Source organism: Columba livia, chromosome 16, assembly GCF_036013475.1.
Source record: "Columba livia isolate bColLiv1 breed racing homer chromosome 16, bColLiv1.pat.W.v2, whole genome shotgun sequence".
Taxonomy (NCBI): domain Eukaryota; kingdom Metazoa; phylum Chordata; class Aves; order Columbiformes; family Columbidae; genus Columba; species Columba livia.
The window spans coordinates 7732541-7748776 of record NC_088617.1 but is presented as its reverse complement, the minus strand read 5'-3'; the positions used below and the strand labels follow the sequence as shown (position 1 = coordinate 7748776).

The following is a 16236-nucleotide window of genomic DNA, read 5'->3' as shown; positions in this document are numbered from 1 at the left end:
GCTAAAGCTTTCCCACCATCAAACCATATTTGTACCTGTGTGTATGTCCGTGAAAAAGAGATTTGAATTTAACTGCTGCAGTTAACTTGCATGTGCTTCATACATACGACATCAAGAGAATTCTCTCTTTTATTTCCTTTTTTCTTCTTAAAGCTATGAGCCTTTTTTTTCAGATTCATCTCTTTGGAGTGGAAGGGGGGAAAAAAAGGAACACCCTGCTAGGGATTTGCTGAACTGAAAACATTACATCTGCGTAATCTTCCAGATTTGGATGTTGGTAGCTTCTTATAACTTCTTCGTGACTTCTCTGAACCTCCACCCATGATAGATGTTTAACATGCTGTAATGCATATTATTCTGTAATGACTTTGGTGGAGCCATTACAATGAGTTACACCAGTGACAGATTGATACTTATGTCAGTATATGTTTGCATAATATCTGTCTACGTTCTCACATAGCCCCCCATTACCATAGCGTCGGCGCACATATAGCATAATGACAGCACGGAGAGCCATATGACTGGTGGGTTCAGCCCTATTCCCTGTCACATATTGCCATGGTACCCAGAACTGAATCACTGAGTGTGTTTAAATAGGCAGACATTAATTTACAGAGTAAATCATTATGAAATGGAGGAATTAAGTGACTATCATCGGCACTGATCTGATCTAATAGAGCTTCACACTAAATTGCTAATATTCTCTCTCCTACACTATTTTTTTTCTTTTAAATGACAGAAACAAAAATATAAGCCTTTGTTCAACCTGCCTTCAAAATACCATTGCCAGGTACAGGGGTTGCTGATTATGTACAAATTTACCTTACCTGCTCCCTGCTGCTTCCCAGGCTGGGGAACAGGATCTCATCCTTTTGGTTTCGGTGGAGACTTGATAACCTGAAAATTGAAGGAAGACACATTTATCGGTCTCTCCTAAACTCTCCTTTCCCTTTCTTATCTGGAAGAAGGCAGCTTTTGGTTCACTCGAGTGGAAGCCGGCTGTCCGTTTCCCGATGGCAGCGAAGAGCAGCCTCCCATCTGGTTGATGCAGATGCCACTGTTTTGCCTTTATCCAGGTGGTCACCCAGCAAACCCTGTTGTGCCTAATTATTTAAGAGGGTTGTGAAACACTAGGTGATTTTATATACCATATGTGCTAGAAAACATAAGCATGAAGACGCTGTGACTTAATGATGTGGCAACCTCAGCTCTGAATCTTCCACGTTTTGTGGCTTAAATCTGACCTTTCATTTTACTGTAATGCACTTTGTAGCGTTTAGCATGAAAGAAGAGCAAACAGAATGGGAGATGGGGAGGTTATCGGCAGTGGTTATGGAGCCATCCTCCATCTTCTATCAAGATAAAGCACTTGACTCAATTTTAGAACATCCATCCTAGCAGGGTGAGAGGAAAAGGGGAGAGAGTTTGTCCTTTAAATGGGATTTCATGATTTAGTGTTCAGAGACTTCCTTAGTGGTTTTAGAGCACACAGGCCTTCTTCAGAGCAAAACAACAGCACACCAGGTCTCCTGCTCTGGTCATTAACTTATTTATTTTGAACACACATAGTTTGTTGCTTTGACTTCTCAAACAATGGGAAGGTACAAGGAGGGAAGGATAATAAATTGCATTCCCTCCTTTTTGCCATCACAGGAAACCTTGAGGGACTGTTCAGCAAGCTCGAGCTCTTATCTGCCTTTGGGCGATCTCATTATCAAACCTTCATTTTGCTCCCCAGCAGGAGAGATGGCCTGCAATGTACGATAACCTATACTTATGAAACTCACACTCCAGAAATCTCTGATAATAGGCCAGCTAAAATGGAAAACCAAGGAGCAGGCAGGGGTTTTCAGTCACCAATAAAGACTATACACACACATGCACAGGAAGGCACCAAGATACCCTTATGTTTATTTATATTTCTATGCATCAGTCCAACTTTGATGGCACGTCCCAGAACTTGAACCACAAATCTAATATGACTAACATTTTCTAACATATTTTGAATAATATTTTCAAATAAGCCTGTGCGATATAGGAGCCTGAGTCCCACCTCCAGAGAGGTCAGTGAAATCAGTGGGAATTATAACCTATCTAACCTGCTCAGGTGGTTTTATAAATCCCATTAAACACTTATTTAAAGGCTGTTGAAAACATGAGCTGTAGGAACATAAGTAGTTCCTTGGAGTACAGAGAAAAAGCGGAGAGAAGGAATAAAGAGAATCGAGTTCCTAAAACACTTGGGCACTTCGATCATATTTATTTTCAATTACTTTCCTGTTGCTAACACTCCTGCGAGCAGACTCCCACAACGGTTTAACTCTTTGCCTGCACCAGTGTAATTCGTGATGCTACCCTCCGATTCATCCTCCAGCCACCAAGCCCTCCATTTCTGAACCCTTGATCTCTCCATAAGCAACTGAGGAATAAACAAGTTCACAACACTTTCAGGGCTCCCTTCTGGGTTTGGGCTAGACAAGATGAGAACTTGAAGGCCCTCTACCAAAAAAAGCCCTATTAGCCACTCAATCTTGTTTGCATCAAGATGCTTCCAGCTCAAGACCCACTTGCCAACCATGATTCCACCCATTTCATCCCCATTAAGAAAATTTGCTGCTGGCCCCTCTCAGGAGTGACCACTTCCCTCTGCACAGCCAGATGTCTCCTGCACCCCAGCTTGCTGCAGCACTGCCATGAATATCAGCCTTCTGCAAAGTGTCATGTCTCATCCAAGGGCTGGAAAATGGCACTGGAAAGGCAAGAGATTGAGAGGAGGGCTGGGCAGGGGATTTGGGGTGTGCAGCTGCAAATCCCAAGGTTCATGTCCATTCTGTCTGGTTTATGCCATGTGCCCAGCAAACCATTGTGTTCTGCAAAGCGATCCAGCCTACATCTGGCCACGAGGGCACAATCACAAACACCCAAGATCAGGGCTTCTCCAGTAACTTCCCACCCCAGGTTGGCAGGAGATCAGATCATGCAAAACAACTACCGTTCTGCATTCCCAGACCACCCACTTCCCCATCACCCTGCCATGCTAGAACTTCTTCATCACAACCTGAAAAACACGCCAATCCAGGCTGTGAACTTAATTCTTATCTCCATTTCTGGTACCGCTGGGAGACGTTCTGGATCAGAAAGAAAATGCTGTCAAGGTGAAACACCTGGGAGCATAAAAAATCCTTCTCCTCTTTTGTTTGTTTCCATTTTCTTATCAGTAAAAAGGGTTAGCAATGGTCAGTTGGTCTCCTTCACTAGCATGGATGATGCAAAAATGTATTGCACTTTTAAAATCTCCCTAGGCATAACATGCTGCTGAAAATATGATAACACTTTTAAATATATTTTAATATATCACATGGATTATATTTTAATACCTTAAAAATAATCAGCTGAAAAATCCCAGCTAGTGAGGAAATAAATACAGAGGACAGAAATATTAAGATATGGAAAGATTTTTCTTATTAAAGGCTAAATAGTTCTTGTTTTTAAATTCCCATTAAACAGAAGTGCATATCAGAAAATAATCATAAAACACCATAGGGAAGCACCTAGTTACCTGACCTCCTTGAGATAGAATGTTCTTGCCCATACCAGGCTAAACAAAAGAGTAAAAATGATAGAGCCACGTCTCAGTTTCCTGTGCTGGATCTTAGAAATGGGGAAATGCTCATGCAGGGTGATCTTCCCAAAAAAAGCAGAGGCAGAGAGGGAAGCAGGACCTCTCCTGACACCGGGGCTCCCACTGTGCAGTGGGAAGGGAAGGATGCTCAGTTCCCCTGACCTTCCCATGCACAGGCTGTCTCATCACAGAATCAGAGAATCATTTTGGTTGGAAGAGACCCTCAAGATCATCAAGCCCAACAGTTAACCCACCCCTGGCACTAGGCCATGTCCATGAGAACCTCATCTCCACGTCTGTTCAGCCCTTCCAGGGATGGTGACTCCACCACTGCCCTGGGCAGCCTGTTCCAATGCCCAACAGCCCTTTCCGGGAGGAGATCACGGTTTTGCTCATCACCACCACACAGACCAGAGGGGGGACCAGGAACCAGGTCACACACACTCTCACAGCACCAAAATGTGGTGGGTTTTTTGTTTGTTTTTTTGTTAGATGAGTGCATTCCAGTTTCTATGCCTATTAATCTAGTGCTTTTCAGAGATATCATAACCCCTCTTAATAATACATAGGGTGAAGTTTGGGTTTCCTTTAATGGAAAACAAAATGACTAGATTGCTAGTAAAATGGTCAGGGCTCAAGTCAGATTTGCTAGGCAGACCCAGCAAGAGTCCCAATGAAAACACGGATATTATCGATAAAGTCAAGACTACTTCAAACTGATTTAACAAACACGCAGACACTTTCTCTTTAGAAATGGGTAAATAGAAATATAGGTAGGATTCAAGGCAGTTTCCATTTACACAGAGGCATTTGAGCTCTTTTCAGGTGTTATTTTGCAAAAGACAAAAAACTGAACCCTAAACACAACCTCACAAGGCAGCAGATCTCTGCTCCCAACATCCTCCACTTTGCGTTTCATGCCAATGCAACGGTTGGATTCCAGGTTGGATTCCAGCTCGTGCCCGTTCTCCTCTCCCATGCTAAGGGCAGGTAATTATCTCTGCATTCCTGGAGGAATGTTACAATAAATATGACTGTCATTTTTCATTACTGCATAGCGAACAAAGGGAACAAAGAGAACAAAAGCAAGTGTGGTTTTGCTAACCTGGGTTTATGTGTGCTTGTATATATGCAAGACGTAAATGGATGAGAGAGTTTATTGCTATTATTTACTGTGGATATACCAATCTGGGTAAATGTGTCAAAATTTACCAGTTTTTTAAAATAATTAAAAACCATTCACTGGGAAAGTCCTTACCTCCTACTTGCTGCCCCACCATCAGGGTTGTTGGCTTAAAATGGAAATTATTTGAAAGGTAAGAAATCCAATCATGTCTCCCTAACTTTTATCCTACTGAGCACAATTTTTTTTTAATTAATTCTGTTCCCCTCTGCCCTTCCATTTGACCTCCTCTCAATAGTGGCTAGATTTCTGAATGTATCTTGATGACCATTGTCTTCATATGTTGGAAAATATGGCAAAGGAATTTGCGTAAATAAAAATACTTAGAAAATGTGTGTGTGTTAGTTTCTTCCCTCTATAGTCATCTGTTTCAATGCAGAAAAGATAAAATAAAAAATGGCCGATACCCCTAATCACTGGGAAGATCTAATCTGAGACACAGCCAGCTGAGAGTCCATCTCTATGCCTCTGTATATTTATTACATATTTTTGTTCCTAGGTGTTTTTACTGACTAACTGAACAGATACTTTGATTTGCCAAACTGTTATTAGAGAAAAAAATTAGAAGGTTCGCAGTGTTCACACTGACTGCAAAATTATCTCCCGAGTTGCAGAAAGAACAGTTTGCACTCATCTGTCTGAAGTCTAGCAGCAAATGGAAAATAACGGTGTAAGCAAAATTTCCCCTGGCAACTGTCTATGCATGAAACATCAAATTCTGGAAAGGACTGAAAACCACGTAGGTCACAATAGTTACTCAAGTATGAAGGATCCCAGAGTGGAGTCCTGCTCTTCTCTTTCTCTGGTAATAGTTCTCCAAAACTCTGCTGAGAGCTAGTAGTGACAAATTCATTTCTGTTTTATCCCAAACCCTACACTTGTTTTTCCACACTGTTTTCCATGGCTATTACATTTACCTTGCAAATCCCTTCCTTTTGCTCCTCAGCTCTTGACAGATATGGTTGCATTGTCACTTTGACTGCTCCCTTCTCCACCTCAATGCTGTGGTCCTTGGCGGTCTTGGCTGCACCCATCCTGGTTTGCTGCCAAGATCCAACTTGCAGAGACCCAGGCACCACCTCTTTGCCATTGTCAGCACCAAAGAGACACTTTAAAATCTCTCTCTCCACAGAAGAACTAAAACACCAACTCCACAAGGTCTTGCATCCTCAAATCCCCTGCACAATCCATGCTTTTAACTGCTCTCCAGAAGTCCACAGCTGTCAAGCTGCTGCATGTTACTCTGTTATTTCAGGTCCAATGCATTGAAAAACAGTAATATTTTTGTATATATGTATCTCAGAGCTACAGTGGGTCCACATGGGCCTAGACATGACCTGGTGAAGCTCACCCACCCCAGAAGATGCTGGTTTCCAGCAGTATGGACAATCTGGACCAGCTGGCATAGTACGAGCTAGGTCATCTCCAAGCACTGTGCACAAAGACTGTGCAGACATACGAGTGTCATGGGGCTGATGCTCAGCTGCAGGAAGGCTTCATGATGGACATTTCTATGCTGTATGCAAAGACATAGACACATCCAAGCCAGGTCCTCAGCAGCTTTAGCTGTGGTAGCACAAAGCTCAAGGATGTAGCTTGATTAGTTCCTGTATGGCTTCAAGGAGCGGTAGCACAAAAGTTCTGTAAAGCAACTGCAAGCCCATCTCTGTCAGAAGTGCAGGAAGCAAGTAACTGGAAACGGGTGAAAAAAAATGAAGAACATTGATGAAAAATAAGATATTTCTGATTTGTCACTCTCTCTTTTCTCTTATTTGGTCTCAACCTGTTTGCTCTAACAGGCACCTTCTTGTCAGTAGCCACAATGACATCAATTGAGTGGGAGTGCAAAGCATCAACATTACTTGTGAGAACAATTGAGTTAGGGAAGGTTGCTCTGCTGGTAATATTAGAATCAAAACATTCAAATGCAAAGACAGAGAGGCTAACAATTCAATTTACACCGTGAATGCTGAACAGCACATTAAGCAAATCAGTTCAGATGGCTCTGAGTTGTTCTTGTTTAAAGAAGATCAGGAACAAAATTTCAAATCCTGCACCACATCTAAATGCAAGAGCTGAGGCACTAAAACATTCACTATTGTTATTTTTATTCTACTGCATTTAATACAGCTGATCAGTCTTTTACTGCTGCTCTGTGGTCCATAAGGAACTGCTGTGGTCCTTTACAGAAGATCTTTTCAAATAAAAGGAATATTAAGTGTACCATGTAGGTACACACCATGTAATGGGCTGGAAGACATTTTAGAGCTGTTAATGTTATTTTTTTCCCCAAACAGTCTGTCATAAGATTATCCAGAACATAATACATAAAAAAGCTTCCAGCAGGAGTTTGCCATTTTCCCCACAGTTTTGGGCTCATGTTTCCAAAGCTGCAAATAGCCATTCCAAGGATTTTTGAAGAGCTTTAAGCAAGTTTGGTACCTAACCATGGCAGGTTATGCTGATGCCAACTGTCCCATCGGGAGCCGAAATTATTCTCCCACCTCTGACTCTCCGCCTCGAGTCCTGCAGTAGAGCAAAAAGTCTGTACAAACCAGACTGGTATATGAAAACACTCCTTCCACAATGGACGTGATTTTGGGAGAAATGTTCCTGGGCTCAGTCCTAAACCTCAGGCACTTCAAAGATCTCTAAACACTGCAGCTGGGTATGTAGCACTGCACCTAACTAGGCAGGCTGGAGGCTTGGATGAGAACAAATCCTTACAGCAAGACCTAGACCAGATTGTAATTTTATAGCTGAAAACATTTCTTCCCAAAAACTTGAGGAGATGGGAGGAAAGCCCCCAAAATGGGGATGTGGAGGCAGCGGGGCTGGAGGCAGCACCACCAGCCCTGGGGTCCGTACCGCTGCGTTGTCCCCGTGGTGCTGGTCGCTCCCTGGTTGGGCTAATTAGCAATCATTGAGCACCAAATTAGCACAGTGATACAGAGCTGGGGACTCCCACTCGCTTTCCCGCATACCCTGGCTTGCTTGGAGCTACACTTGCCACTTGCAAATGTTTTAAGATTCATTAACCTCCCTCTGCACTCCCCAAGTAGAGAGACAATATATCAGGACAGGAAACTTGCAGCAGCAGCGAGACAGACAGGATGATAATTTCTCACCCATTCTCCTTTCTTCTGTTCTAACACACTCCAGATAATCACACCCGAAGCCAGATCAGACAGGGACAAAATTAACTGGAACTAGAACTCAGTCCTCACACATTTCTTGCTTGTATCTATACAAGCCACTGTGACCCTTCCCCATCTGTAAACTGTTGTTTGGTTGTTTATGTCTTAAATGTATGGAAGATATTATTGAGAAAATGAGCATGGAAATGAATTCTGCATTTGTCTTTTTTTTTTTTTTTTTTGTAAAAGATATCCTGAAAACTACTCTTCTTTGGTCAAAATTTAAACCCCCTCAATCTTATGAAGGTTCCTGGAAATTTAACTGGTCTACTATGCTTTTCTGGACCTGAATTAATAGTGACTACTTTGACACATATTACTTAGTTTACCTAGGTAGGGTATTACTTTCTTATCTAAGTACATTAATTGATTCTACATCACTTAATAGCTCAATAGCTTATCAGGTTACTTCACTCACTAGACAAGCTAAATGTCTGGAGGCAATTAGAGTGTCATTCTTCGTAATAACAAGTTTCTTTGAGAAGTTGCTGATGAGGTTCTTTATTACACAGATTATAAAACGTATCTTCATACTGTTATAAATATAGGTACAAATTGAAATTACTTACCAGGAGTCCCACTTCCCTAGCAACCAGGCAGATTTTAGGCTTGTTTTAGGAATGGTTGTTTTTTCCCCTTCCTCCCCCCTCCCCAGTGCTCTCTCCTGCCTTCCTCATGATCTGCGTCCAATTTTCTGTCACTCAGAGGTGATCTACGACCACGGAGAATCTGTCACCACATCCCTTGCAGTTTGCCATTCTCAATGTTCAGTTTATTTCGAGGATGTTACCTCCAGGGCACCAGGGCTCAACATCACGATTTAATCGTGGCTGCTCTTCTCCTTGGCTGCCACTTACATGATAAGTGAAAAGCTGGAGAGAGGCTCTTCCCTTTCCCATTTCCATTCACCGACAGCCGTTACACACGAATTCCTGCTCTGCCTTCCACCCCATTCTTCCCACAGCAGCTTTCAGCTTTAACTTAGTTATTTCTCACATAGGTACTGGAAAAGCCATTATACCTGTTAAACACTGTACAACAAATTGCCATGGATGGAGATCCCCTCTCTGTGCATCTCCAAATACATTTCAGTGCCCAGTAGAAATCTAAATACATTTTGCTTATTGCTGCATGCGTTCAAAGACTAAAAAATGCTTCTTTCCATGGAACAAATTAATCAATAAATATTTAATAAAATTAAGTGGAAGATCATTAAATCAACCTGATGATCTGTCTACAAGGCTGAGTTGTATGCAGGAAAGAGCCTGAACCCAATACAACCGATACCCATTTTCATCCAAACCTATCTGCACTCCACAAAGCCTAAATCAGTATTTTCTTATCCCAAAACAGTGCCCCACTTTAGGGCAATGAAGAAAGTGAGCAGAGGGGCAAGTGGGGATGTAAGAGATAGGCTGTGGGCTCTGGTGACATTAGCACCATGCAAAAGGGACAGTTGAGCCCATCACCTCCCCTTGCCTGGGAAGCACTAGGACTCCGAGCCTGTGGGAAGGTGCCTGCGAGCCACAAAAACAGCTTCAAAACTGCAGAACCATGTTTCTGTACCATCCCAGCAATCCTCCGTGAGCTGGGGCTGTGCAGCTCTGCCCAGCGCATTTGCTCTCTGTGCCTCCTATCTTGGGCATTTAAGATGTTCACTAATTTTCAGACGAACAAACAAAACCCTTGCGGTTCGCCTTTAAATAATATGCAAGACCCGCAGCTAGTTGATATTCACCAGCCAGAGATGTCTGCTACCTCAGAACAATTAGTCTAAAATATTTATCAGAAATAAGTGTTGGGGTTTTTTTTTGTCCAAGTTTTTGAAGTTATGAGGCCTCAGATGGGATTAATGGAAATTTTAATTAAGATATGGAAATAAGCTGCTTTCTCCCTGTCTCTCTGAGACTGCAGGGAGTTAACATTATCCTCAACAGCGTGTGCTCAACCTGCTGGGGGAACCATTTGCAAGACGACTTTTGTTTTTAAGTTCACCTTAGACAGGATGTTTAGCCGGCAATTTGAAGTGAAACCCAAGTCTGTGTCTGCAAGTAGCTGCTCTGTCCCCGAGTGTCACAACCGACCCCCTGCTCTCTTGCACCTCAGAGGCAGCCAGAAGCACCAACCCTTTTTCCATTGCAGGGAAATACTTTCCTAAAGGAGGGAAAAGGGATTTACATCCTTCTGCATGTTTTCCAACATGCCATCTAGCTGATTAGCTCCATTCAAAAGGAGAAGATAAACAGAAACAAGAATTGAAGGGGAGCAGCAGAGGAGCCCAGTGATGAACACCCCAACAAGGCTGATGCCAAAGCAGAAATGATGATTTCTGGTCTGTTCAGCAGCACAAAGCTCCCCTGATTTCATCCAGCAATCATGGTGCAAACATCCAACACCAGGAGAATGAGCTTCCCCTCCTGAAACACTGCTGCTACACCAGGAAAAATTACGTATTTTATGGCTGTTCAGCATCTTTACAGAGCAGCATTTATAATGGTGTGAAAAGAACATTTTTATGAAGGTAAAGGATTTTGATATAAGCCTTGGAGCAACTTTGGCCTCTAGTTCTTGAAGAGTTCATTGGAAATCAGGAACCCAAGTGTGCTGAATAGCTGGATTTTTGCACAGAGGCTGAAGTTGTGACTTATGTGGAGAAGATGTCTCAAAATATTTAGCAAAGACATCTGCAGGGACTGCCTGGGAGCTTTCTGCTTTCTCTTCCTCCTTCCTCCCTTTAGTTTGTTTATATAAATCTCATCTTTCCCAGTCTAAAGATGAGGGAAAATGAAGCATATAGGCACTTATATTTTTCAAAGAGAACTATATTTTTGGATGCTTGACTTCAGAAAATGATGTCTTGGATTCCAGATGCACTAAATATTTGTATTTCTAGACAAGCTCAACAAGAACAGAAGTCTTAAGAGAAGGATGTTTTAATTCTGGTTTCCAAAGGTAGTGAAAAGTATCCAGTATAAGTATTTCAAATTATCCATGCTATTTTGCACCCTGTGGGATCACACTTAAATTCCTACTGATGTAAAAAAAGTTGTTTTATTTATGGGAAACAAGTCTAATTCCCAAACCTGTTAAACCAATGGAAGTATTTTTGAATGCACTGTGAGTAACTTATTTCACGTGAGGATCACAAAAGAACTTATGAGCACTAATTAGTCAAGTATCGAGACCTAAGCATGAGCTATCCAGGGTTTTCTATGCCAAGCCCATCTTACTGATAAGGGGAGACTAAAAGGCATGAAATGACTTGTCCAGGGTCACAGACAAGTCCATGGCAATTCTAAAACTGAAATTTAGGAGTTCTTTTTCTCTTTCTTCAAACCCAGAGTCTGTCCGCTAGCATTGGGAACAAAGGAAAAAGGAAAAAAATAAAAGGAATAGAATGTATTAAGGATGCCCAGATGTTCTTGACACAGAGGGCATAGGTCAAATCTGAGATCCTATTTCAAAATCTAGAGAAAATTACCTTTCCAATAACATGTGGCATGACCTTCAACTTCTAATAGTCTAGGAGCAGTCCATTTCTGAGCGTATGGATCATGCATTTTACATTCAGGACCTCTAAATCATCTCTTATCATTTACTTACTTCTCTCTGATAATGAACACTATTTTTCTGCTGTATCTCTCTTTTTTTTTTTTTTTTTTATGTGGGCTGCATCCTGCTATGCACTTTTCAAAAGCACATGAAAAATCCCAAAGCACAAAACTGACATTTAAAGCAAGACTTGGGTATAGTTGCTGATTACTTCTTACTTGTATGTTTTGTACAAAATGGGCAGACAGACTGCAGAAGGCTGGAAGGCATTAAGCAGAGATGATTTTGAGGGGATCTCAACCAAATTAAACTTTTTTTTCAAGTAAAGCCCAGCAGGGGATAAGAAAAATTAGGGTTGGATTTACTAAAAATGAAGTGCTCCGGTGATTAAAAAATGATTGGCTGCAAAATCCCAAACTGCATTTGGTTGTGAAACAGCACCAAGCCAAGATAGTGTGGCTTTAATAAATTGTGTTGCTAATTACAAATATTTCATAGTATCTCCATTTGTACAATAAGGATGGAACTGTTTAATGACAATTTACTAGTGTATGTGCACAGATATAGTGTATTTTAATCTTTTCTTTCTTTATTTTTTTTTTTTCAATTGCTTCTTCCAAATAGGAAAAAATGATAATCGTTATCTAAGCTCTTGACTTCCCCTGACTTAATTGCAATCTAAGCCCGCTTCTTATCTGTACAGATCACAGTTGCACAATTTGGAGTTTAATTTGAACCCCTGGTGAATTCATGCGTAGAGGCTGGAGGGTTTGTGTGTGCACACATTTGTGTGCTTAGTGTTTTAAACATACCTTATCTTTTTTTTCTTTCTCTCAAAAAAAGCTTGCAGAAAAAGGTGTCTCTATCTTTTCCCTATCAGCACATGTAACATCTGCCTGTCTGCCAGCATTGCAGCTTTCTAAAGGATCAGGATTTTTTTCCACAACTCCTTATTTCATGATATAAATAAAAATAAGCACCTTTGAGGAAGCAAAATGTAATTTGGGGAAGACCAGAACAGTTCTTCTGTGCCTGGTCCACCAAGCATGTCATGGCCCTGAGCTCAGGAAAAGGTCCCTTTGTGCTTCATGTCTGATATTGCAAAGCTGCCTAAGAAATCTGGGTGCCTAATTTTTATTAGAATACTAAACTGACGTTTTTCTTACACATCTTCACCTCACATGTGCCTCAGGAGGATTTCTCCATCCATTTAGAAATACTGGGAAGAGGATGTCAATCTCTGCATTAATGTGCCTCAGCTGGGGAGAACAGGCAATGCAGATGAAGTAAGAAACAACGAACCTAAAAATTTGAACCAACCCACTTTTGAAGATCAAGAGGGATGAGTTACCTATTTTTCTATCTTTTTGATTATTATTTTTGAAGTGTCTGCCCATCCTGAATCAGGTTGAAAACCTGAAGCACTGAAATAAATCTGTGTTTGGTGACTGGACCTAAATAAGAGCAGGACGGAGTTTGCCCCCATAGGAACTGCATCACACAGTCCAGGAATAAGGTCAAAATACCTACTCCTGCCATGGTGGAAAACACACTATCTCCTCCCCAGCTCACTTACTAACATAAAAGCAAAGCCACACACCCAGACAAAAAAAAAATTACTATGTTCATAGCTCAGATTTAGGTTGATTACTGCTGAATTAAGACTTCTACAGTTTTAATTAACTGCAGGGTGGGGGCCTAGCTCATTAGTCTGAAAATGTAATGACATTTCCGCTTCCATTTCCACAATTAGTTTCTTATATTTACAAAGGGGCTTTTGGCATATTAAAGATGGGCTGTGAGCTAGGTCAAGCCACACCCAGTGTCATTGGACCAGTTTGGACCTTGAGGTGGGCCTGTGGCTGGACTCCATCCGGACCCCCCTTGTCCTCATCTGGACCTTGGAAGCCAACAGTGCCTCCTCCAGCACTCCTGGTATCTTGCCTGAGTTTGTTCCAAGAACAGATCATAGAATCATTTTTGTTGGAAGACACCCTCAAGATCATCGAATCCAAACCTTAACCCACCCCTGGCACTACCCCATGTCCCTGAGAACCTCATCTCTGTTCAACCCCTCCAGGGACAGTGACTCCACCACCGCCCTGGGCAGCCTGTTCCAATGCCCAACAGCCCTTTCTGGGAAGAAATTCTTCCTAATATCCAATCTAAACCTCCCCTGGCACAACTTGAGACAATTTTCTCTCATCCTATCACTTTCTATTTGAGAGAAGAGACGGACACACTGCATGCTCCAACCTCCTTTCAGGCAGTTGCAGAGACTGAGAAGGTCTCTCCTCAGCCTTCTGTTCTCTGGGCTGAACGGCCCCTGGTCCCTCAGCCATACGGTATTTTTATCTATGGTATATTCAAGGTCACGATGAGCTCAGCATTATCCTCACCTGAAATGATGCATTGTCCAAGGTCTTGCCAAGCACGCTCTTACATGCCTGGAAGTCCCAGCACCTGATGATTAACAATGAGCTCGAGTGAAGACTAAGAGACAAGCAATGAAAAATGTCCCCAGAAGACAGAGAGGCTGAATGTGAAGAAACAAATCCCTTTAAGGTGCCCTGAGAGTTACTTTCAGAACCATGATAGCTCCATTAGCTGTATCTAAGGTGCCACTTTGCATTTCATGCTACAGCGAAGTTTTCCTTTGACCAGCAGTGATTTGCACAACTTGTGGAAGTTTCTTTCTCAGTGCTGGCACATTAAAGAAAAAGGCTATACGGCGCTGCAGGCGAGATCCAATATTTTGTTGTCATGTACGATTGCCTATTGACTGTGAAAAACAAATAACACAGTTTGAGCCATGCAAGCTTTTGGATACCTGAATCCAAGCCTGTCTTACTGCTTAAAATCAGACCCTTTGGTGACTGTTTGGGGAGGGATCCTGACCCCAGAAAATGTGTCAGACTCTCCCAGTTACGAAAAAGGGTGTCTTGCTTTTAACTCAATTAGCAAACCCTGCCAACTCTGACAGTCCCTAGGCTGTCAGCTGCTGGTCCAATTTTAGTTTTGTGTACTGTCTAGATAGCGAATTTATTGATGAAATATGGTCGTAGGTGTAAGAAAAACTTGGAGGATCTGATACATATTTTTGAACCTATACTTATGAAGACTGATGTATATCTTGATGAACTGGCAAACGCATCTTTCTATCCCTGATGGTTTGTGTATGTGAAAAAACAATCTGCAAAAAAAGATGCTGATACTTCAAACGTTGGCTTGTTGTTGTTGTTGTTTAGTCCTTCTGCAGCCAGTGAAAAAAAAAATCTGGAAAAACAACGTATAAAGAATTGTTACTATGACAGTGCTGAGGAGACACAGCCCCAGAGCAGCACTCTCTTCCACAATTGTTTTTCTCAGCTTAAAAAATAACCCCAAAAACTACTTTCAGAAGAGTTTTGCCCCACACATTATTGGGCACTAACATGCAATTCCTACCCTGCTGCACACACAGCTGATGTTGTATCAAGAGACTAGGGGTGGGAGGGAAGAGCAGCAGAAGGGATCTGCAGGTTGGCAACTGAGTAGAAAGGTAACACCATCCTTAGAAATCTTTGACTAAGCTTTGTGTTTCTTATTTAAATTAATGCCAAACATATGTTATTACAATAGTATATTGTATTACCTTATCTTCCCATCTATGTGCTGTGTTTTCTGTGAACAGAGGTCTTTGAAAGCTCAGAGTCAGCTCAGAAGAGATACTAGTGGACAGATTTGGGGGGAAGTTAGTCTTCAAAAATCTGGATTTTGTAGGATGTCAGCCCATGCAACTCTGAAGCCAATGGGATCTGTACGAGAGTGTCATGTCTGATAATCAGGACAAAAATAATTGTGATGGGGAAGATCATACCCTCCTAGATAACTGTATGGAGATCTTTTAATGCGTGTGGATTGTCCTTCAAAAAAGGGAGTGGAAACCAAAGCAGTCTAGGAAACAGGGGTGTAGCTTCATGGAACACTGAGCAAGGGCTGGAGAGAAAATAAATTCCTCCAGTTCTGTAGAGGTCCCCTGAAAATAACTATTGAAGTTCTCCTGAAGGACTGCGAGCATTGGCTGGGAAGGAGAAACATCAGAACAGAGAAGACGGAACAAACTCCTTGAAGTCCATGCTCATGGATTTCCTTTCCAGAGCCTCTGGGGAAGAAGCAGTGATTGAATTCAACAAATCGCAACCAATTTACAGACAGAGAGGGAAGCAAGAGGGACTGCTGACGACAGAGCTGAGGAGAAGGCAGAAACTCCTCAGAAGTGTGAGAAAAAATGTCCTCGACGTGTGTGAAGAGAGGGAGAGGTCAGACAGATAACACTGCTGGCTTCTGTTTTGTGGTTCAGGTCTTTCCATGTTCTAACTGTCTGTGTCTGACATGAGCGTACCCTCCTTATTTTAACTATAAGTTGTGTATATTATGTTGTTAATGTGTAGTGCCTTATTTTGTAGAAGCAAAAGGTTCTGAGCCCATATGGGGGGGGAAATCAATAAATTATAATAAAAGTGAAAGAAAAACATTTCTCTGGCAAGCAGCAATGCAGCACCAGCAGGAGAAGCAGCCGCCGTAAGCGAGGAGAAAAGACAGGGAAAAAAATAAACAAGATGTCTCATTTGAAAAAAAAAAAAGAGAGAGAGAGAATTTAAAGTCAAGCACATGTTTTTTTGCAGGAAAGAAATAGTGAG

The 16236-nt window shown here is 41.9% G+C and overlaps 1 protein-coding gene across 1 annotated transcript in view; it reads right to left on the bottom strand.

Moving 5' to 3' along the window:
* LOC102098211 (uncharacterized) overlaps positions 1–16236 on the bottom strand; it is a 153355-nt gene that overhangs the window by 51837 nt on the left and 85282 nt on the right. Inside the window, exon 4 of the mRNA XM_021282924.2 lies at positions 823–897. Within this exon, the coding sequence (XP_021138599.1) occupies positions 823–897 (75 nt within the window). The remainder of the gene's footprint in view (positions 1–822; positions 898–16236) is intronic.